Source organism: Haliotis cracherodii, unplaced genomic scaffold (genome assembly GCF_022045235.1).
Source record: "Haliotis cracherodii isolate W230 unplaced genomic scaffold, xgHalCrac1.p SCAF_19, whole genome shotgun sequence".
NCBI classification, from domain to species: domain Eukaryota; kingdom Metazoa; phylum Mollusca; class Gastropoda; order Lepetellida; family Haliotidae; genus Haliotis; species Haliotis cracherodii.
The window spans coordinates 1,512,403-1,536,808 of NW_027266274.1; the positions used below are offsets into that span (position 1 = coordinate 1,512,403).

General features: G+C 40.7%; 1 protein-coding gene across 1 annotated transcript in view; it reads right to left on the reverse strand.

The window, feature by feature from the left end:
• LOC139466998 (CCR4-NOT transcription complex subunit 11-like) overlaps positions 1-24,406 on the reverse strand; it is a 77,967-nt gene that overhangs the window by 44,234 nt on the left and 9,327 nt on the right. Inside the window, exons 4-5 of the mRNA XM_071248703.1 lie at positions 16,837-16,953; positions 7,779-7,832 (exon numbers count right to left, since the gene is read on the reverse strand). Coding sequence (XP_071104804.1) covers positions 7,779-7,832; positions 16,837-16,953 — 171 coding nt within the window. The remainder of the gene's footprint in view (positions 1-7,778; positions 7,833-16,836; positions 16,954-24,406) is intronic.

A 24,406-nucleotide genomic window follows, 5' to 3' on the forward strand; every position in this document is an offset into this window, starting at 1 on the left:
AGTCCATCAACAGAAATTCTATCTCCCAGGAACGTAAGATCTGTGACACCCACTTCACATTTCTCTCTATTCAATTTCAGACCACTGTCTCTACACTTCTGAAGTACTGTTTTCAGTCGCTCGTTGTGCTCTCTGGTGTCTTTACCAAAGACTGGTGTCTACACCTCTAATGTGCTCGAAGAGTTGATGTATGGTTCGATGATACACTTCTGGCGCACTTGAAATACCAAATGGGAGTCTGAGATAACGGTATCTCCCAAATGGTGTGTTGAATGCTGTCAGCATTGAGCTGGCATGATCTAGCTTCATTTGCCAAAAGCCTGAGGAGGCGTCCAGCATGCTAAACACTTTAGCACCAGCAAACTGCGACATCACATCTTCACGAGTTGGGAGTTTATAGTGTTCTCTCTGAACTGCTAGATTCAAATTGCGAGGATCTAGGCATATTCTCAATTTCCCTTGTTTCTTGTGTACAATCACCATCGAACTAACCCATTCAGAGGGTTCTGTAACCTCTGTGATCACGCCAAGTGATTTCATTCTGTTCAATTCTTCTTTAAGTTGATCATGGAGAGCAAACGGCACTTTTCTACAAGCTTCTTTGACTAGTGTGACTTCTTTGTCAACTGTTGTGGTATGTTCACCAGGCAAGCATCCAAGCCCTGTGAATACATCTTGATATTCACTTAGAATATCTTCTGGCTTTGTAGAATTCTGGCTGTTCAAATGTTTCTCATCAACATTGATTTCGTAAACTCTACGAACCAAGTTCAGTCTCTCACAATCCTCCACACCAAGGATACATCTATTGTTGTCTGGCGTTACCATGAATACAGTCTTGTATGGTTTACCTTTGTAGGTGACTGTGAGCTCTGCCTGTCCTTCAACAGGTATGTCAATTCCACCATAAGCTTTTAGGCTCATCTTAGGAGGTTCTAATGGTGGCTGGTATTTTAGTTTATTCCACTGTGACAAGCTGATGAGGTTCATGTCATAGCCGCTGTCAAGTTTGAGGGGTCACTGTGTTCCATTTATGTCAAGTGACATCATCCAAGCCTTTGAGTTAGAGACCCTCTGACTGTCTGTATCCACAATATCAATGAAGAATTCTGCATCTTCTGGTCGATAATCACATGCTTCTGCATCAATATCATAGACACGTCGGGATCGACCTGAAGGAGATCTACATTGTGTAGCAAAATGTCCGAGAAGACCATATTTCAAACACTTTTGACCAGATGCTGGACATTTCTGTTTTGGGGTATGATTTCTTCCACACCGTCCACAAAGCTCTTGTTTTACTGTTTCTTGTTTACTTGTTTGCTTGTAGTTCAATTTCTGTTTTGGTTTTGACTTTGGTTTGGATTTTATGTAATGAACTGCGCAATATTCACTTACTTCTTTAGCTTGACATTTCTGCAGCACGACATGTGTCTATTGCTTTTGAAAGAGTTAATCTATCATCACGCAGTAATTTCTCTCGATAAGCACTGTTAACGTTGTACACGCCACACACTATTCTGTCTCTAACCAAACTATCTTTGAGTTGTAAGATGGATTGGATGGAGCAATTGGTCGAGCCATGGTCGAGGCTACAGCTCAAATCTCATGGTGGTTGCTGTCTCTAAGCGGGTTCATAGCTGCTACGTCATACACCTGTAGTATAATGGAGGGCAGCCATAGTGAGATAGTGTCTCGATTAACTTCTATCTTGAAGGCAGATGAGACTAAAATAAAAAGTAATTTCTGAGATCAACATTGTGTCTTATATTGATGGAGGAAAACCCTTAGGCTCGAACTGGGCACACAGGTAGTACATCCTCATCTTCGGATCCCACTCATGCTGATAAGGAAGGAACTGTGAAAGATCTGTCAAGCAGTCCTGGGAGTTGATTCTTAGTTTTGAAACTCCTGCAACTGGGTGGATGGGCACATGAAGATAAGCTTCCTGGAGGTCGAGACTGTTGGCATTGATTCTGGTCCTGAGCAGTTTTAACAAAGATGAAAGTAGGGAGGACATTCCAGGTAACACTTATTGAAGATGGCGAGATTGTGTTTAATCCAAAATTTGGATGGTAAGAAGTTAGCGGTGGGTCTGCTGTAAGAGAGAACTGGTACCCATGACGAGGGATGTTGGTGACAAATGGACCTTGAGGAATTATCCAATTGTCCCAAAACCTGCCCAATCTCCCACCTACGGGACTATGACTGGGATGACCTGGGCTGGACTTGTGTTGGCGACAGCAGGCTTGATAATTGCCTTGAGACGTTGTATGGTCTTGACCTTTGCCACCAAGAAGCCTGATCGGAAGCCTCACGAGAGCTGCGTCTAGGCTGATAATTGCTTGTTTTAGTTGATTTGAATTTGGACTGATTGTAGATGTGGGTTTCAGAAGTTGCCTCTTGAACTCGGAATCCCAATCCGTTAAGGCGACTTAAGCGAGGCACCTGGTGGTGGTATTCTCTGCCAAGGCCGCCCAGAGATGATTAGTAAATGGTCGATGTTGAAATGATATCATATTCTGTAAATGATCCACTCGATTAGGCTTGTCTAGCTCTGGAAGACGAGGCCAAGATGGATAAGGGCCTGTGTGACTGCTGAATTTCTGTCTCAACAAAGGCAAGTCAGGTATCGGGCATACGCAGAGTGGTCGGCCTAATCATCGTCCAGAGTATGCGCATTATCTGAGGCTTTGAACGCGTGGACGGGAAAATCTAGTGATAGACAATTTGGGGAAATCATCATCCAATGCGGATTTTAAATCTGTAAGCATGGGATCCGGTGGAATGGAGGTAGGGGAAGACCAAATTGTTTCCCTTTTATCAACGTTGGTTAAGTCCCTGGTGCGTGTCTAACTCAAATGTGGTCGACTCAAAAGTCAAGCCAACAGAATGATTGTTGTATTGTTGAGGAAGCGGTAAACGACTATGGATCTGGAAGTGTGACTGGAAGACCCGGGACAGAGACACATGTATGAGACCGACAAGCTGTAGTGGTGTCCTCTAAAGGAGCCAAGGACAGGAGAGAGGTAGTTGTAGTTTTTGGCAATAGAGGTGTTACCACATGAGACAACGGTGGGTAGGTGAGCTACTGCTCCATTGTTGATGATTGCGGCATAGTTGGGGATAATAGCACCTCAGTGTTTCCGAAGTCATGTCGTTTTCTCAAAACCCTGAGGTACCCTGGGGGAGAGATCATGGCAAAACTTACAATGCGACAACAAGGACAAGGGGACTGTACAATCGGCGCACCGGAGGTATGGATCCTCGGCTGACTTATTGCCCCAGCATTGTGAGCATGTAATTTCAAAGAAATAGACAAATGTTGCAAGCAGAATAGACTCATGTGTCAACAAAGAGAGACTGGCATGAAATGATAACTCAACCTTTTTAGAAACTTTACGAGAGAAATTATGACATAAAGAGCATAATTATACACTTGAGAGGCCCAGAATATAAAAAAGTATTTTGTACATGTGGCAAAACAAGATGGCGGATGGAACAAAACACGCGAAGTAGGCGCAGGAAAGAGCCAAAGTCAGGCAACAATGACTATAACAAACACCTGTAAAGACCACCCAAGTACACCAGATTAAAATACTAGTAAATCTAGATATTTTTCATACTTCTATACTTATCCTGTATTACTCTTTATTCAATTTACTGCTTGCTTTTGACAGAAATGAAGGTGTGATTGGTTCTGCTGAACAGAGAAAGAAGGTTGTTCCATTCCATGAGCAGGACTCCCAATCACCAATGACGTCATGACTTTCATATCACTGTTGGTCACACGTAAATTCTCTGAAGTTATCGTGAGGAGGCAAGTCTGTGACGAGTGGGCCCGTCTACTAAGACGTAGTAATGCAATCTAGATTTATGAGATTTTTTAACTTATCTTGCATTACTCCATAATGCATCTGTATCCGATGGTATGGAGGTGTGGACATCTTCAGTCATGTCGGTCATACTTTGTACTTCTTCTGCGCAGAACAGTAACTGATCAAGAGTATCAGCATGTCCGAGTAAACAAACAGTAAGAGACAATAGCGTGCACTTGGGTCTAATATTTGGGTTTACCAAGCCATGAGTGCGTAAAAGCAAGGAAAACCCCCTTTCCCAAGCAAGTAACGAAACTATGCGAGTCGAGTAAGGCTGGCTCTGGACATGATTAGATTGTATTTATGGTGTCGTGGGTTGGTCACCTGCTGGGCTACAAACAGCAGTCCCAAAACTGCGGAAGCTCTCGACATTTTCTAAAAACTAGTGAAGACCCACAAAAACATCCTTCCATAATGGTTTAATTGAACAATTACTGTGAAGAGCCATCACCAAGGCAACCGCCTGAATCTATAGGGATTATCTCTCGGTGGCTCGAGATTTGCAATCTCGTAAGCCTGAAGGATGATAGCACGCAAACATTAAGAAATGGTATTGCAGCTGACTTCAGTCTAGGATGTCTGAGAAACATGAATAAATAATAGTTTTCTCGTACCACACCTATTCTTGGAGCGGTGGATGAAAACTCGTAGTGCACGTACTGAGCAAAACAAGAGTTCTTCCTCGTCTTCCATGCCCACAAATGACGATAAAAGTGGGATGGTGAAAGTACGATCAGGTTGTCCTGACAACTGTTTTTTTGCTATAAAATCCCAGCATAACCCGAGGTGAACTGCTCCGCGCGTACCATGCTCAAAGCATACATGAGTGACTTGGAACACATGAATCTTGGTCACTCTTGCCACTGTGGCTTGTGCCAACAGAAAATATTGTCTTCTTGGTGAGGTTATAGAATGATGTTGTGTGGAGATGCTTGAATGGAGTTCCTCACAAACATTGAAGTTCCACATTCAGATCCCGAGTAAGGGAATGAAAATTGGTCCTCCTATCCTTAAGCCTAAAGGAGCATTATAAAGCTTGCAGTTCCGGTATCATGGTCATTTTACGATCTTCCATAAATGCCAACACTGCCAACTACGTGGTAATGGTGCTAACCTTCACGTGTCATTGGTACATAGGTGTTGATGATACTCAGCAAAGACTTGAAGCAAGATTATAGTGGAATCTTGAGCCTTTCCTTTACAATAGGTCTCAAATCATAGTCACTTATCATCATACAGGCCTTGAGATGAGGCCTATGTTCCATAGAAATAGCCTTAGCCGATCGTGCCAAATAGACTTCCTTGCGTAGTGCTCTTTGTAAATGAACCAGGCGTGCAGATGAAACCTGCCTGGTGTGAGGTGTGGCCTACTGTGTGAATATACTACTAAGTATACAAGATGAAATGTTTCTGGGTGGAGCTTCCACTCCATGGGTGACACTCACTATGGGTTCAGAATCACTTGGTTGAAGAACCTGAATGTCTTGTTTGAGCAGAGAGTGTGAGTGAGTTGTCCCCTGATTCCGCAAGTACCAGACCACCATGATGTCGTCGGTGGAAATGGCTAGTTGGGTGTTTCGAAGATGCTCCTTCAAATGTGTTATCACCAGTATGAGCGCCTCCAACTCAATGGTTGTTAATGTGCTAAGTGCACTATGTGCCGGACCACAGCCCAGCCCTGCAGAGATATGTCTAGGAATAGGTGTGACGATGGGGACAGCTCTGTAAAGGAGACGTTTGACTCTACCATCCACCAACTGAGGTGAGTCCTGAGGTGAAGCATATAGAGGGATGGATGCGAATGGTCCTGTCTTCTGATGTAGGTTGCCTGGAACTGTTTGATCGGGTGTAAGTGCAACCAACCCCTATTCGTCAAGCCATAGGCTGATGTGAGCATTCCCAGGAGCACTTGCCATTGGTGAAGTGTAATGGACTGCTGAAGAATGGGTAGCATATTTAGATTAGGCTGTCTACAAGACCATAAAGTTCAAAAGTCAACTTCAGGAGGGTTTCTGATCATGTCCTGCCTTGACAATATGTGGAAAATTGTGTTCGTCAGACAACCAAAGCCAAATGTAGACTGAATAAATGCACTCCCTAACCAATCGCCGATGCACGACATAACTTTTGTTGGGAAGAATGATAAATTTGAAGCTGTATCCAAAGATAAAGCTGAATTTATAATTCTTTGGTCTTGAAGATTTTACCCTGGATGTCGAATAAGTGCTCCTGTTCTTATATTGAGGTGACCATGAAGGGAGTGAACTGTATGTTAGATGGTAAGTGGTGTTTCTGAGTTCTGTGTAGAATGTGTGATATGGCCAGTGTAGGAGCAAGTTGATCTCCATGATTCTTGTGACGCCTAGTCATGTCCTGAGAACGATTATTCCAAGAGATGGGTACCTGGTAGCATTGACAATTCTGTCTAATCAATCGTGAATTTCTGAAGATTTTCACGTTTTGTAACAGATCATGTCTACCAGTGGGCACATGAAACAATTCTAAGAGAGTATTCTCACCCTCTCCGTGGAATCGTTCAGCCAACATTGAACATTGAACAAAAATGACACTATTAGCCCTGACGTACAAAGTTGAGTACAGTTTAAACACTGTGGGTGATAGATTTTTTTACATGGCAAATAGTACAATGAGCAAGCATAATTAAAAACCAATTGAAGTTGAATTTGTAAATAGATTTTTCAATTACACAGAACAACAAAATTCAAAATAATGGATTTACGTTATAATATGGGCATTGTATTACACTTAATTGACCGTGAAAACGGCCTAGAGTGCAAGCAACTTGTATAAATTGAACCAATTTATGGTGAAGTTGCAATGAGTATGCTACCCAATTATAGAGAACAAAGTTTTAAATTCAAAATAATGGTTATATAGAGTATCATAATAAGTAGTTTTTTACCATAAATGCCAATAGACGGCTGAAGGTATGCACAAAGCTAATACCTAGACCACAATATGTTAGTTATTCAAGACGGCGGAACAGTACAACAACACGTGAAAGACTGTCGCCTTCACGTGCTAGTAATACATATGATTGCATATAAATAACGTCAAACCTAACACCACCTGTTCACAAGGGAAGGGACTATGTTGAAGGCAAATTCTAGACCATGGGAGACAGCAAAAAACTGGGGATCAATGTAGCAGCAGGTGTTATCTGTCAGGTGACCCAAGAGTAATATGAAAGTTCCAGCAGGTAATTGGGAGTCCTGCTCATGAAATGGAACAACTTTCTTTCTCTCTTCAGTCAAAAGCAAGCAGTACATGCATTGAGGAGAAATGTAGGATAAGTAAAACAATTACACAACTGAGAATTATTGGTTATCAAATGATAAGCAAAAGTAAGGATGCTTTCTGGTTCTTCAAACTGGGGAGCGTTATTCTTAAACATCTGTTCAGTCTGGTGACTGGCAGTGATGTGATTATACGTGACATCTCCACCTCTGGTCACGTGGTAGTTGTTGGAGGAAGGACTGGCGGTACAACAACTCTCACAGCTACGTCTCCTCAGTCAAGAAAGAACAGCAGTAGAAGCATTAAGGTAGTAATACAGGATAAGATAAAAGATTGCACAGGTTAACACAACCTATATGGTACATACAGAACTAACTTCTGAAATCAGTAAACCACACAAGATCAATGGGCAATCAGCAAATTATATTGAAATATACCGAGCTGAAAAACAATGAAATGTCAACTTTGTCCTACTCAGACACAATGGTTAAATGTAAATGTGATGTTGATATGTTCAGTATACAAGGACAAGGGTTCATAAGTTCAGCACTGATGAATTCAGACAGATGACAGATGAAGAGCCATGACAAGTTTACATTGACAATCCTAATGTGACTGTATGGAACTTCAAATTACAGGTACCTGCATACTGCCTACATCCATGTGTATAATCTGACTTGGTGATTTTTTGAACATCTGAAAAAGAAAATGAGGGGTTTTCATTCTCATCAACAAATATTCCAGTATATGAAGTGATCACACTGCACTGTAGCACACATAGTTATACATGCAGTATACAAAGTGATGACACTGCACTGTAACACACATAGTTATACCTGCAGTAAGTAAGGATAAGAATTTATGGATGAACAACTTCTTTATCCAAAAATTCTTATCCTTACTTAGTACTCCAACTTCTAAATGCCTATCAAAGAAGATACCTGCAGTATACAAAGTGATCACACTGCACTGTAGTACACATAGTTATACATGCACTATACAAAGTGATCACATTGCACTGTAGTACACATGGTTGTACATGCACTATACAAAGTGATCACATTACACTGTAGTACACATAGTTATACATGCAGTATACAAAGTGATCACACTGCACTGTAGTACACATGGTTGTACATGCACTATACAAAGTGATCACATTGAACTGTAGTACACATAGTTATACATGCAGTATACAAAGTGATCACATTGCACTGTAGTACACATGGTTGTACATGCAGTATACAAAGTCATCACATTGCACTGTAGTACACATAGTTATACATGCACTATACAAAGTGATCACACTGCACTGTAGTACACATGGTTGTACATGCACTATACAAAGTGATCACATTGCACTGTAGTACACATAGTTATACATGCAGTATACAAAGTGATCACACTTCACTGTAGTACACATGGTTGTACATGCAGTACAAAGTGATCACATTGCACTGTAGTACACATAGTTATATATGCACTATACAAAGTGATCACATTGCACTGTAGTACACATGGTTGTACATGCACTATACAAAGTGATCACATTGAACTGTATTACACATGGTAATACATGCACTATACAAAGTGATCACACTGCACTGTAGCACACATGGTTGTACATGCACTATACAAAGTGATCACATTGAACTGTATTACACATGGTTGTAAATGCAGTATACAAAGTGATCACATTGCACTGTAGTACACATGGTTATACATACACTATACAAAATGATCACATTGCACTGTAGTACACATGGTTGTACATGCACTATACACTGTGATCACATTGCACTGTAGCAAAAATGGTAATACATAAACTATACAAAGTGATCACATTACACTGTAGTACAAATACTTATACATGCAGTATACAAAGTGATCACACTGCACCTGTAGTATACATAGTAATACATGCACTATACAAAGTGATCACACTGCACTGTAGTACACATGGTTGTACATGTACTATACGAAGTGATCACATTACACTGCAGTACACATGGTAATACATGCACTATACAAAGTGATCACACTGCACTGTAGCACACATGGTAATACATGCACTATACAAAGTGATCACACTGCACTGTAGTACAAATACTTATACATGCAGTATACAAAGTGATCACACTGCACTACAGTACATAGTTATACATGCAGTATACAAAGTGATCACATTGCACCTGTAGTATACATAGTAATACATGCACTATACAAAGTGATCACATTGAACTGTAGCACACATGGTAATACATGCACTATACAAAGTGATCACATTACACTGTAGTACACATGGTAATACATGCACTATACAAAGTGATCACATTGCACTGTAGTACACATGGTAATACATGCACTACACAAAGTGATCACATTACACTGTAGTACACATAGTTAGTTATACATGCAGTATACAAAGTGATCACATTGCACTGTCGTACACATAGTTATACATGCTGTATACAAAGTGATCACACTGCACCTGTGGTATACATAGTAATACATGCACTATACAAAGTGATCACATTGCACTGTAGTACACATAGTTTTACATGCACTATACAAAGTGATCACACTGCACTGTAGTACACATAGTTATACATGCAGCATACAAAGTGATCACATTGCACTGTAGTACACATGGTTATACATGCAGTATACAAAGTGATCACACTGCACTGTAGTACACATGGTTGTACATGCACTATACAAAGTGATCACATTGCACTGTGGTACACATGGTTGTACATGCAGTATACAAAGTGATCACATTGCACTGTAACACACATGGTAATACATGCACTATACGAAGTGATCACATTGAACTGTAGCACACATGGTAATACATGCACTATACAAAGTTATCACATTGCACTGTAGTACACATGGTTATACATGCAGTATACAAAGTGATCACACTGCACTGTAGTACACATGGTAATACATGCAGTATACAAAGTGATCACATTGAACTGTAGCACACATGGTAATTCATGCACTATACAAAGTGATCACATTACACTGTAGCACACATGGTAATACATGCACTATACAAAGTGATCACATTGCACTGTAACACACATGGTAATACATGCACTATACAAAGTGATCACATTGCACTGTAACACACATGGTAATACATGCACTATACAAAGTGATCACATTGCACTGTAACACACATGGTAATACATGCACTATACAAAGTGATCACACTGCACTGGAGTACACATGGTTGTACATGCACTATACAAAGTGATCACATTGCACTGTAGCACACATGGTAATACATACACTACACAAAGTGATCACATTACACTGTAGTACAAATACTTATACATGCACTATACAAAGTGATCACATTGCACTGTATTACACATGGTTGTACATGCACTATACAAAGTGATCACATTGAACTGTATTACACATGGTTGTACATGCACTATACAAAGTGATCACATTGCACTGTAGTACACATGGTTGTACATGCACTATACAAAGTGATCACATTGAACTGTATTACACATGGTTGTACATGCACTATACAAAGTGATCACATTGCACTGTAGCACACATGGTTATACATGCACTATACAAAGTGATCACATTACACTGTAGTACACATAGTTATACATGTACTATACAAAATGATCACATTGTACTGTAGTACACATGGTTGTACATGCACTATACAAAGTGATCACACAGCACTGTAGTACACATAGTTATACATGCACTATACAAAGTGATCACATTGAACTGTAGTACACATAGTTATACATGTACTATACAAAATGATCACATTGTACTGTAGTACACATAGTTATACATGCAATATACAAAGTGATCACATTGCACTGTAGTACACATGGTTGTACATGCACTATACAAAGTGATCACACAGCACTGTAGTACACATAGTTATACATGTACTATACAAAATGATCACATTGTACTGTAGTACACATAGTTATACATGCACTATACAAAGTGATCACACAGCACTGTAGTTCACATAGTTATACAAGCAGTATACAAAGTCATCACATTGCACTGTAGTACACATGGTTATACATGCAGTATACAAAGTGATCACACTGCACTGTAGTACACATGGTTGTACATGCAGTATACAAAGTGATCACATTGCACTGTAGTACACATGGTTGTACATGCAGTATACAAAGTGATCACATTGCACTGTAACACACATGGTAATACATGCAGTATACGAAGTGATCACATTACACTGTAGCACACATGGTAATACATGCAGTATACAAAGTGATCACACTGCACTGTAGTACACATGGTTGTACATGCACTATACAAAGTGATCACATTGCACTGTAGTACACATGGTAATACATGCACTATACAAAGTGATCACACTGCACTGTAGTACACATGGTTGTACATGCACTATACAAAGTGATCACATTGCACTGTAGTACACATGGTAATACATGCACTATACAAAGTGATCACATTGCACTGTAGTACACATGGTTATACATGCACTATACAAAGTGATCACACAGCACTGTAGCACACATGGTAATACATGCACTATACAAAGTGATCACATTGCACTGTAGTACACATGGTAATACATGCACTATACAAAGTGATCACATTGCACTGTAGCACACATGGTTGTACATGCACTATACAAAGTGATCACATTGAACTGTAGTACACATGGTTGTACATGCACTATACAAAGTGATCACACTGCACTGTAGTACACATGGTTGTACATGCACTATACAAAGTGATCACATTGCACTGTAGTACACATGGTTGTACATGCACTATACAAAGTGATCACATAGCACTGTAACACACATGGTAATACATGCACTATACAAAGTGATCACACTGCACTGTAGTACACATGGTTGTACATGCACTATACAAAGTGATCACATTGAACTGTAGCACACATGGTTATACATACACTACACAAAGTGATCACATTGCACTGTAGTACACATAGTTATACATGTACTATACAAAATGATCACATTGTACTGTAGTACACATAGTTATACATGCACTATACAAAGTGATCACACAGCACTGTAGTTCACATAGTTATACATGCAGTATACAAAGTGATCACACAGCACTGTAGTACACATAGTTATACATGTACTATACAAAATGATCACATTGTACTGTAGTACACATAGTTATACATGCACTATACAAAGTGATCACATTGCACTGTAGTACACATAGTTATACATGCACTATACAAAGTGATCACATTGCACTGTAACACACATGGTAATACATGCACTATACGAAGTGATCACATTGAACTGTAGCACATATGGTAATACATGCACTATACAAAGTGATCACATTGTACTGTAGTACACATAGTTATACCTGCACTATACAAAGTGATCACACTGCACTGTAACACACATGGTAATACATGCACTATACAAAGTGATCACACTGCACTGTAGTACACATGGTTGTACATGCACTATACAAAGTGATCACATTGCACTGTAGTACACATGGTTATACATACACTACACAAAGTGATCACATTACACTGTAGTACACATAGTTATACATGCAGTATACAAAGTGATCACACTGCACTGTAACACACATTGTTATACATCCACTATACAAAGTGATCACATTTCACTGTAGTACACATGGTTGTACATGTACTATACAAAATGATCACATTGCACTGTAGCGCATATGGTTATACATGCACTATACAAAGTGATCACATTGCACTGTAGCGCATATAGTTATACATGCAGTATACAAAGTGATCACATTGCACTGTAGCACACATGGTTATACATGCACTATACAAAGTGATCACATTGCACTGTAGTACACATGGTTGTACATGCAGTATACAAAGTGATCACATTGCACTGTAACACACATGGTTATACATGCACTATACAAAGTGATCACATTGCACTGAAACACACATAGTTATACCTGCAGTATACAAAGTGATCACATTGCACTGTAGTACACATGGTTATATATGCACTATACAAAGTGATCACATTGCACTGTAGTACACATGGTTATACATGCACTATACAAAGTGATAACATTGCACTGTAGTACACATGGTTATATATGCACTATAAAAAGTGATCACATTGCACTGTAGTACACATGGTTATACATGCACTATACAAAATGATCACATTGCACTGTAGTACACATGGTTGTACATGCATTTTACAAAGTGATCACATTGCACTGTAGTACACATGGTTGTACATGCACTATACAAAATGATCACTGTAGCGCATATGGTTATACATGCAGTATATCAAGTTATGACATAGCACTGTGGCACACAATTGTATGTTTGTTTGTTTTTTAACGCCGCACTCAGCAATATTCTAGGTACATGACAGCAGTCTGTAAATAATCAAATCTGGACCAGGCAATCCAGTGATTGATACCATGAGCATCTATCTCCACAATTGGGATGGGATAACATGCATCAACCAAGTCAGTGAATCTGACCACCCGATCCCGTTAGTCGCCTTTTACGACAAGCATAGTCGTCTGTTATGGCAAGCATGGGTTGCTGAAGACCTATTCTAACCCGGATCTTCACGGGTCAGCACACAATTGTTATATCACGCAATTGCGTATTTACTCACATATTATCAGTTACAGATAGTTTTCTTTCGGTATTTAATCTGTTTTTACTCCCTTGGCTCCAATATATTGGGCATTTTTACAGCAATGAGTAGACATATACCAAAAGAAAAAAGTTCAGCACCCCTATTTCTAAACCATGACAAATGGCAAAAATCATGGCATGGGATGACCTACAAGGGCCATTCAATATATAACCAGCCTAACCTATTTGCTACTGCTCCCCACTTCTTCTTTTTCCACATAATCACCATTGAGGTCTATGCACCTTGTCCAGCGATGTGTGAGAGCTAAAAGCCTGTTGTGATAGAAACCATGGGGTTGTTCGTGTAACCACCCCTCCACTGCTGTCATGAGTTCATCAGTGGCCTGGAAATGACGTCCAGGTAGTTCTTTCTTCAAGTTCGGGAAGAGAAAGTAGTCGCTTGGTGCCAGGTCTGGTGAGTAAGGTGGATGAGGCAATACTTTGAACCCGTTCCGCTTCACTGCGGCAACCGCAAGACGACATGTGTGCACTCTGGCATTATCATGTTGGAGCAGCACACCTTTTGTGTTCTTTCCACGACGTTTGGCAAGAATAGCAGTCCGCAAACGGTCCAGGAGATCGGAGTAGTACTCTCCAGTAATAGTTTGGCCACGTGGCAAGTAGTCAATGAGCAAGACCCCTCTGGTATCCCAAAAGATGGTTGCCATGATTTTGCCAGCCGATGGTTGAGTCTTAAACTTTTTGGGACGGGGTGAAGCAAAGCCAGTCCACTGCTTACTCTGTTCTTTGGTTTCTGGGTCATAGTGGTGTACCCAGGTTTCGTCACCAGTAACAATTCTCTCCAGAAAGTTGTCTGCATCCCGACTGCATTGTGTCAAAAGTGCCTGACACAATGACGCACATACAGCCTTCTGATCATCACTCAGACATTTCGAGACCCATCGGGCACACAGCTTCCTCATACCCAGACGATCGTACAAAATTGTATGGACACTTCCATCTGAAATGTTCAAGGCCTTGGCCATTTCTGACACCTTCATTCGCCTGTCTTTGACAACCAGTTGTCTCACAGCTTCACTGGTTTGGTCATTGGTCACCTCTACAGGCCTGCCAGGGCGTGGCCATCTTCCAGGTTCACCCGACCCCTCTTAAATTCTGCAATCCAGTATTTGACCTGTGCATACGAAGGTGCACTGTCACCATAAACATCTGACAATTCATCATGTATCTCCTCTCCTGGTTTCCCTTTTAAGTAAAGGTACCTAATAACAGCCCTGTATTCAACCTTTGACGAAAATTTGGCAGAATCTACCCTTGCCAGCTTTATAGATCACATGTGTGACTTCAAATACAATTTCCTCAGTGAAACTTTGTCTTTGCACGTGACATTCATTGGTGCACAGCACGTGACAAGCATGCAACCGTTAAGATCTGATAAATAGCTTAGGCTGGTTATATATTGAATGGCCCTCGTACCACAGGAGCTGGGCGATACTAATGTCATCGGATAGAACAAACATTTGACAACAAATAAAGAAGATATTGTTGAGTTGTGATCGAAATTTACTGACAAAAACATCATGGTAACACAGGTATTGTTTTTGACTTTAGACAATACCTAAAAAAAGTATGGAGCTGCAGGATCAAGTAAAAGAGTTACTTTTCATGTTTCATGTTCCTTAAAGTCTCTACTTGACATGACACGTGAAACAGATCAGTAGCAGATATAACCACCACATGCCCGGATGACGCATTCCAACCTTCGTCTCATGCCTCCAGTCAGACGTTGGATCTGTTGATGGGTCAACAAAAGCCACTCCTGATGCAATGCCTCTTCAAATTGGCGTAAATCTTGTACAGGAGGATCTCGTGCCTGTATGCACCGCCCCAGAATATCCCAAACATGTTCAAGGGGGTTCAAATCTGGGCTCACTGCTGGCCAGGGTAGAATCGTTATTGCATTGGCCCTCATGCAATCCACGACTGCATGCAAACGATCAGCCTGGTATTGTCATCCATGAACAACGACTGGCCTCAAAACATCCCGGATATACTGAGCCCCTATTAAGCTATCCCTTATGGTGACCAAATCCAACCTGCAATCATGAGAGATACACCCCCAAACCATTATTGAGCCCCCGCCATATGCAACAGTCAATTTAATGTTCCTGGGGATGTAGGCCGTGCTCCGGTGCCTCCAAACTCTCATTCTTCCATCAGTGACGTGGAGAAGAAAGCGACTTTCATCTGACCAATGTATGCATCTCCAAGTTCTCAGATTCCAGCTCTATCCCGCAATACACCATCCTAAACAAGCAGCTTTGTGGTGACTTCTCAACAAGGGACGCTTTATGACTCATCTTGCCCTCAGTCATGCTAGCTTTCAGCCAGTTCCTGGCGGTTCTGGTGCTGAAACGACGATTGGGCAACCACAGCTGTTTCAGACAAGTACTTGTTGAAAAGGGTTCTTGGCATATGAGACAAAGAAAGTCCCTGTCTTCGCAATGTGTCTACAGGAGGTCTTCTGGATCTGGGACGGTCCTTCACATCACCGGTCTGAGCATGTTTCTCAACTAAACGCTTAATAAAGCAATTTTAACGTTTGGATATACTGCTTTTAGTGATTCTAGAGGGTAGCATGAGCTTTCATCCAGATGACTGATTACATCATCTCGAGAAAACATAATTAGTCCCGTAATTATATCTCTCATGACTGTTACAAAAATTGGGACCAAACAATAATGAAATATATTAGGGTGTGCTTAACATTTTTTCTTTGTGTATATATTAAAAACATTCTGATTAAAATGATGTTTTCAGTGACTTCTAATTTGTATCTGTTCATGTGCTGCACAATTTATACAATTAAGCAGCTCATCTAGAGCTGTGTGTATCTGAAGCACGTTAAGGAAGGCAGTTCACTTGGAAAGCCATATGTTCTACTTGAGTATTGAATAAAATAACGGCAAAGGTAGAAAGGGCAAAAATAATACAATTTGGATTTTTTATTAAACATGAATTGGTAGTCAGTGGACTTACCTCCTTAGATGGGCTGGAGATGAGCTGTGAGAGAAAGTAGCGTTCTGGGGGGGAGATAGCTGGAATGGCCCAGTGGAGATCATATTGACCCGCTTCTTGTTTTTCTGTCGGTGGATTCTGAAAGTTAAAAAATTGTACATTAAAAGGCTTACTAGATGTGCTTTTTATCAGACCCACTAGAATACAAGACACCCACTAAAATACAACATTTTATGCAAAGCTTAATCCTGTTGGTAGAAGATAATGGGCAGGTGATTTTCAAATATAGGTACAAATATAAGTACAGTTGGATCCCACGATCTTGAACCTAGTGGAACTGTGTTGTAATGTCTAAATATCCACACATATCAGGTAGCGAGGCATGGACAGCCAGTAAGATCAAGTAACAGTATTATAGATCCATAATGATACGAATGCAAATGATATATATATATATAACAACACAAAATTAAATATATACTAAACTGCAGAAGAAACGCAAGTAACAATTTCTGCATGATTTATTTTTGGATACGCCCAAAACAGGTCAAAGGAATCGAATGAGTAGGAAACATTAAGGAGTGTTTTCCACATCATTGTTTAAGACAGTCATTTAAGCAATAAAAACAAATATCACTGACAGACAGTATCTCATGTGGCCACCAACTGTGTTATCAATTGCATTGAATGGTTTGAAGGTGCCACAGGAACAAGAGTCTATGTCCCATAAATGCTCTATGGGATTTACATCTGGACTCATGAGTCGGTGCCGGCCAAGGCATATGTGTTGCTCTAAGAAGTACTGGGAAACCCTTGCAGTTCGAGCATCTGCATTGTCTTGCTGAACAACGGGTCACTGATGATGAGCACAACAGGTACAACCAGAGGGCTGAGAACACCATAACTCTCCCTGGACTGATATGTTGGAAGACCACTGGCACTATTCCCTGGTTGAGTCCAATTGCACCCCTGATCATAATGCATGGACCACCCTGTCGATCTCTCTCCAACACCTCTTCGTCTCCATGCACTGACTCTGCCATCAGCTAGGGATATGCACTATCGACTTTCATCAGAGAATGGAACTGTCGTAAAGTGGATGTACAACACATTGGCAACGGCCTTCATGGGTTTCCTTTCTCCGGTATATGCCATATTCTGGCTTTTAAAAAATGGCCAAGACTGATAAATTTTTAGTGTGACGGTCTCGTTGTCCGGTAGAAATAATGATTGAAAGATTCAACTTCAACTGCGTCTCTCTGCAACAAGGTGTTAAAACTTTGTTCACTCAACTCTAAAATCAGTCAGTGTATTTCTTCCACACAGAAAGAAAATCCCAGTTTTTTAAAAATATACTGGACTTGACTCGTTTAGATTCATTCAGATTGCATCTTAGTATCTTTGTTATCTAAACACAATATAGTTATAGTAATCAAGTGACAGATTTAATCAATATTTTCCGAATGAGTTCAGAACCACGTGCACACTCATGTGCTGTGATGACTTTGCATTACACAACTGCCACAGGCTAATTTGCATATCACAGTCATGTGACTCAAATTTTGCGTCAGAAACAGAACAGAACAGACTGGACTAAAGCAAGTCTTTGGTGTGCTTTACATATTCTTTTTCATAATTACATAGATCTAGAAATGCTACAACAAATGCTAAACAATTTTCATTGCAGGCAAGAGGACAAAAAAAAGATGCAAATTGGCAAGGAAAACAAAAAATAGACACATGATCATCACATGTTAATCAACCAGCATGCAAGCAATCTGGGAGGTGACCATGGTGACATGAGGTATGTACGGGTGAATTAACTTTTGAATCTGGTAACCTTTATTTCAGAAACGTTTCCACTTAGGATCGAAAGAAGAAAGAGAAAAGCATAGTGTGAAATAGTGTTTGACAGTTTTCATTTCTCTGGCTTAAATAGGTTTTGGGAAAACTTGTCCCCTCTGAGAAGCAGACGGAAGGACAGACAGATGAACTTCGTGGCAGGGGATAATAATAGGCCCCAATGTAATCAAAGTTGGTGCACCCACAAATATCCAGTATTTGTCACAGTCAAATGTCTAAAATGAGGAACATGGTCGGTTCTTGAATCCAAGAAACTTTAGAGTTTGAAACAGGCAGAAATATCTGTGTCTTCCAAAATGAATTCTGTCTACATTGGGCGAGTAGATAAGTCAGATCATAACATCTGATAATTATCCGGGCATTTGCTTTGGGATGCCCCAGGAAAGAGACTGAATGGTGTTCTAACCATTGAAGCTTGGCGCAGGCTGCTTTCCAACACACACACATTCTGTTCGGGTCAGATGACGGCCATTTGTGCCCAGTTGGTTTCAAAGTGGCTAGTCGACAGCTTTCAGTTGATATTATTTGATAGCAATAAAGAACTAGGAGGTGTCATTTGCCCAAAACAGTACATTAAAACAGAAAAAGTACCATGCCTGTACTTAAGAACCATAAGAAATAAGTTATAATCAGATCACGTCTAATGACCTTCACCTTCCTAACCATGAGCAGCTATAAAATTTCAAATTGGAAGCAAATGTGGTGTTACGAATGTGAAGTTTTTGTACTTTTTATTGTAAATACAGTCTGAATTACACTGTTCGAGGTCTTTCAATGAGAGAACGATCATGTTTTGCCAGTAACCTTTCTGGTCTATGTTACCTTCAATGGAGGTCTTCAAGAATCTTCTCCAAAACTTCATGTGGATTTATAAATTTTATTAAGCCTTAAATTCCCCCTAAAGATGCTCACAATATTTGATATACATGCTTTTGGGGACATCTAGTACACTGAATGACCTTGACCTTCAATGTCATCCATTACTTGCATGTACATTACAAACTCAGGTGGTGTCACAAATATGAAGTCCACATACCATACTGACAGGGCTGGGAAGAGTCCAAATTTACTACCTGGGTACCCACCCTGCTATTACCCAACCCCACATGGGTACCCTCTGTAGATCTCAAGAGGTAGATACAAAATGTCTGATTGGGAAAAGTTTTGACTGTACTCGTGTAAAAATGTATTTAGATACACATACAAACCAATCTGGTCATGCATACACTGAAGTTCACTGAAATTGACTGAAGTTTTTGTCAGAAGGAATGTATGGACTGTATCAATTGTATATTTATATACTTATCCTATCTCACACTTTGCATTTTTCCCTTCTTCGATCCTATGTGGGAACTTGCTTGAATCATGTTTCCATCTTCTGAAGTAAAGATAGCCCCTCAAGCCCCCCTGATCTACATGGTACGTACTAAGCTTGGTCAATTACGTTCCTCTCATGCACGCCATGCCTGCTTGAACTGACAACATGTACACCTCTACCAAATCATACTCTTTCGTTGAGCTAAATGGCTAGTCAATGAGATGCGGGGATGGTCGGGTGGGCCTATCACGTGTGAGATAGGACAAGTATATAAATGTACAATTTATACTAAAATTTTCAAACTTTGCAATTTATCCCACGGTTGGATATGCCGTAAGATATGCACTAGGAAGCTGGCTCTAGACAGTGTTACTTTGAATTTGTTTCAGAATTTTGAAAACTGTCATGCGTCTAAAAGACATGAACTCGTGAGCAGGAAAAACACACACGATCAACCGGTGGTAACGATCCCGAAAAGTTACTCACACGAAATTGCATGAGATCGGGTATACATGCAGAACGTTTTTTCCCGTATGTCATCATACATATAGCATGACCGCGTAGCTGTAAATGTAGACGATTTAAAATCGATCCTGGCATGGCATCGATTCTTCAAACAAAACACAGCAACTATTTTATTTGGTAACCCTTTTAACGCTTCAAGATTATCAAACACATTCGAGTCTTTGAAGCAAACCAAACTAGAAAAAGGAACATTCAACAATATTCCATAGCAATGGACCTTCCAACCAAAACCCTTTATCACAGATACCTTAGGCCGAGGTGAACAGAATAAAGGTTCGGGACACTGATCTTTTTTCTTTTTTCTTTTTGATGGGCCTCACCAAATGGTGACTTCGTAAATTAAGACTAAAAAGTCTCTACAGAGTCTCGTGAGGATTGGATGTTGTAGGTGGAGGCAGCCCAGTAAAGATACACACTCGCAGGATGATGGAGCAGAGCCAGAAGAATAGCGTCGTGCGAGAAAGTTCTGATGTAGACGCTGTTGACAATGGGATGAAAAGTCTCTTCTGGGAATGTCTGTGGAGGAGAGACACATCGAGATATATTCAAAGCGCCCAAACCAGGCACAAGGAGAGGTATTCATGGTTGTTTCATCCCAAAATAGACGGGAGTGGGGGAATCTTAAATAGCCAGTCCAGTTGTCCAGGAAATTGGTTCTTTGCCACGAAATCCCAACGAAGCCCTAGGAACACTTTGCCACCTCCAGATCTGTCAAACTGGACACCAGTGACATCAAAAGCAAAGATTTCGCTCACCCATGCTGCAGTGACTAAAGTCACCAAAAAGGCGGTCTTCAGCGTAACTGTGATGTAAATACTCGGTGATCTGATGAGGCAAAGCCAAGGTAGGAGTTGAAGTGTCAGGAGTGCAACAAAAAGTCTCAAAAGCCATCCACTTGTGGTCATAAACATGATAAATGCGCCTGGTGGAAGAACGATGGCCAGTGATGGTCTTCGCTACCTGCATAAGATTGCATTTTATGCAATTTTGAGCAGTTTGGACAACATTCACATGAATGAAATAAGACAAATAAACAAAGATGGCAGATGCAGTAACATTTCGAAGTTAAACCAGTACTTTTAAAAAATCAGGCATAGTTTCCACGAACCTGGCTACCTGCCAGGTCTGGGAGCAATACTACCATAAACTTGAACCCCCATCCCCAAGACACAAGGACAGCTGTCACAAGCGTGCAATGTCTTACCCTTTCCCCATGTTGAAGCATATTAAAAAAAAACTTACCTTATACTTACTTACCTTTTGTTAAAAAAAAAACAAAATAAACTCCAATGCAAACATAAGACATTAATACGACATACATCTCCATGTTATGGGTTTTCGGAGGGTGAAGAAGCATTCATAATTTTCTTGCTAATCACATGAACAACACAATTCATCTCCTTCACTTATAGGTTAAAAGATAACTTTATCTTAAAAACATGCCATCATCTGACTCTGAGTATTTATAATTTCAGTGTGACGCCATACCCCATGTTATAGTGCAAGTATTCGTCATAGAAAATGTATGATGTCCGAAAACATATGCCGTTGAAAGCTCTGATTGAAAACCGGACAACCGTCGCGAATTGTCCTGTTTATTTTTCAGAGCATATTTTTAAAATCTTTGATTACATTTTAGACGGAAGATGATTTTTCCCGATTACTACTATTTTAAAAAACGTGATTTTCCGCATTTCCGTGGAGATTTCACATCCTTGAAAGATGGAGCGGTGTCAGGGACTGATGGAGTCACCAAGGTTGAGGTTGAAGGAAGAGGTTGTCGTGAAGCGGAAGACAATGAAATCGCCGGCGAACCTTAGCCAGGTGGGGAACACATTGGCTAATAGGGCAGGACCAAAATCACCTACAGGCGATTGGTGGCTGGTACCTTCTGCAGCACATGGGGGAGGAGCCCTGTTGGGGGGGAGGCTTAGGCATTGAGACCTTCCCACAAGATCGCCAATGCATCGTGCTCTCAAGCCCGAGGGTTCGGCGATGGGGGAAACGAATCAGGATAGTTGAGCGTTGAAGCAGGTGGTGAAGAGGTTTACTTCCGTGGACTGATAAAGTTGGCAAATGTAATGTGCCGAGCGCTGACATGTATGTTGAAGGAATCGTTGAGACTAAAGTAATCAAGAGCAAGTGAGAGTAGGGACATCGACTTCATGGATCCCATCCTGTTCATGTACCACACTACCGCCGCATTGTCAGACTGGAGGACCTGAGGAGATTCGACCAATTCGAAATCGCAAGAAAACACTGAAGCGGTCGCAAATAAAGTCGACCCAGTACAGTGAGCACCTGCACCATGTTAGGAGGCCCAGGAGTTATTGCCATTGGCGCCGTTGAATTGGCTAACGGTATGAGACATTGAATCTTCCTCCACTGGTCCAACTTTTGTACGTTGATTAGCCAACGCAGCGTGAAGGCGAGTTGTAGACGGAGGAAATTGGCATTTGCATGAACTTGAATGCAGTCGTCGAGATAAGAATCGAACACGATCCAGCAAGATGTAGGAACTTCGTGATGCGCGGGTCAGGCGGTCAGGTGGGTAAAAAGCCACGGGGCCAAAGAAATTCTAAACAGGAGCACCTTCCATTGGTAATGATTAGAGGTTGGCCAATTCACATACAATGCGATTCAATTTCATTATCGATTTTACATGTCGATTCAATTCAATTCAATATATTCATGATTTGACTACTTAAGTTGGTATCACTTGTTTTATAATAAGTTTTTTTAAACATTTGAGTATTTATAAATCTAAATTAAAAGAATCGGGCATCTTTTGTCTAACAGAATCATGTTGAATGTAAAAACGGAAAAAGGCTGCAGATCTTTGGCCAACGTAAAGTGCACTAGTTATTTCCCTGTCACGTAATCCCCACTTCTTAAATTTGGTTTGATTGTTGATCATTGTAGGTAGTGCCTTGACATCACTCATACAGCATTTGGGTTTCTTTACATTCGATTCTCATTTTAGTGTCATTTTGAGACTTGATTTCAAAATTAACTATTTTGTGTCTTCGTTTCATATGATTGATTAAGTTTGTAGTGTGATATCACTAGCATAAGGTGCATTTCACTTCCTTTTTGTCTGCTGATATGGTGAAATAAGAATTGCTATGTAAGAATTTTAAATCAATTCAAGAATCGGAAATTAAAAAAGATTGATGTATTCGGGGATCAATTTATCGTCCCACCTCTAGTAATGATTGTCTTGAAAAACAAATCGGAGGAAGTGACGGTGCTCCAAATGGATGAGAACGTGCAGATAAGCGTCTTGGAGATGGAGACTGACCATAAAATCGCTTGGATGAATGAGCGTATGAAGGAGCGTGATGGATGTCATGCGAAAATGTGGTTGGGTTTAGAGGTATGTGGGGTTGAAAGTCTTCATGTTGAAAATAATCCTTTTTAGGGACAAGAAATATGGTGGAATAAAACCCAGGGGTCGAGGGAAGTGCACCGAGACATTCGATAGCGTTTTTTGCTAGTACCTACAGTGCCGATTAATGTTGGTAACTGCCTGTGAGCGAGTACGCCGATCCTGAGAGCGGGAACGCAGATCCTTGGAACGAGAACGCCAATCCTTGGATGGAGAATGCCAATTGTGGGAGTGGGAGTGCTGATCTGTCATCTTGGGTTAACCTCGCACCGAAGTGTGATGATTTAAAACGACCTGAGAGGTAGTAATACCGACGGCCATATTTCTAGCAGCCAGGGCCCCATTCCACAAAGCGAACGTAGTGCTACGACTGTCGTAAGCTAATGTCAAAGTATGGGAGTTACGATCACCTTAGCGCTACGATCGCTTTGTGGAACGGGGCCCAGGGGAGTAGAGCAAGCCGAATCCAAGACACGGATTTTAAATGGACTGGAGCA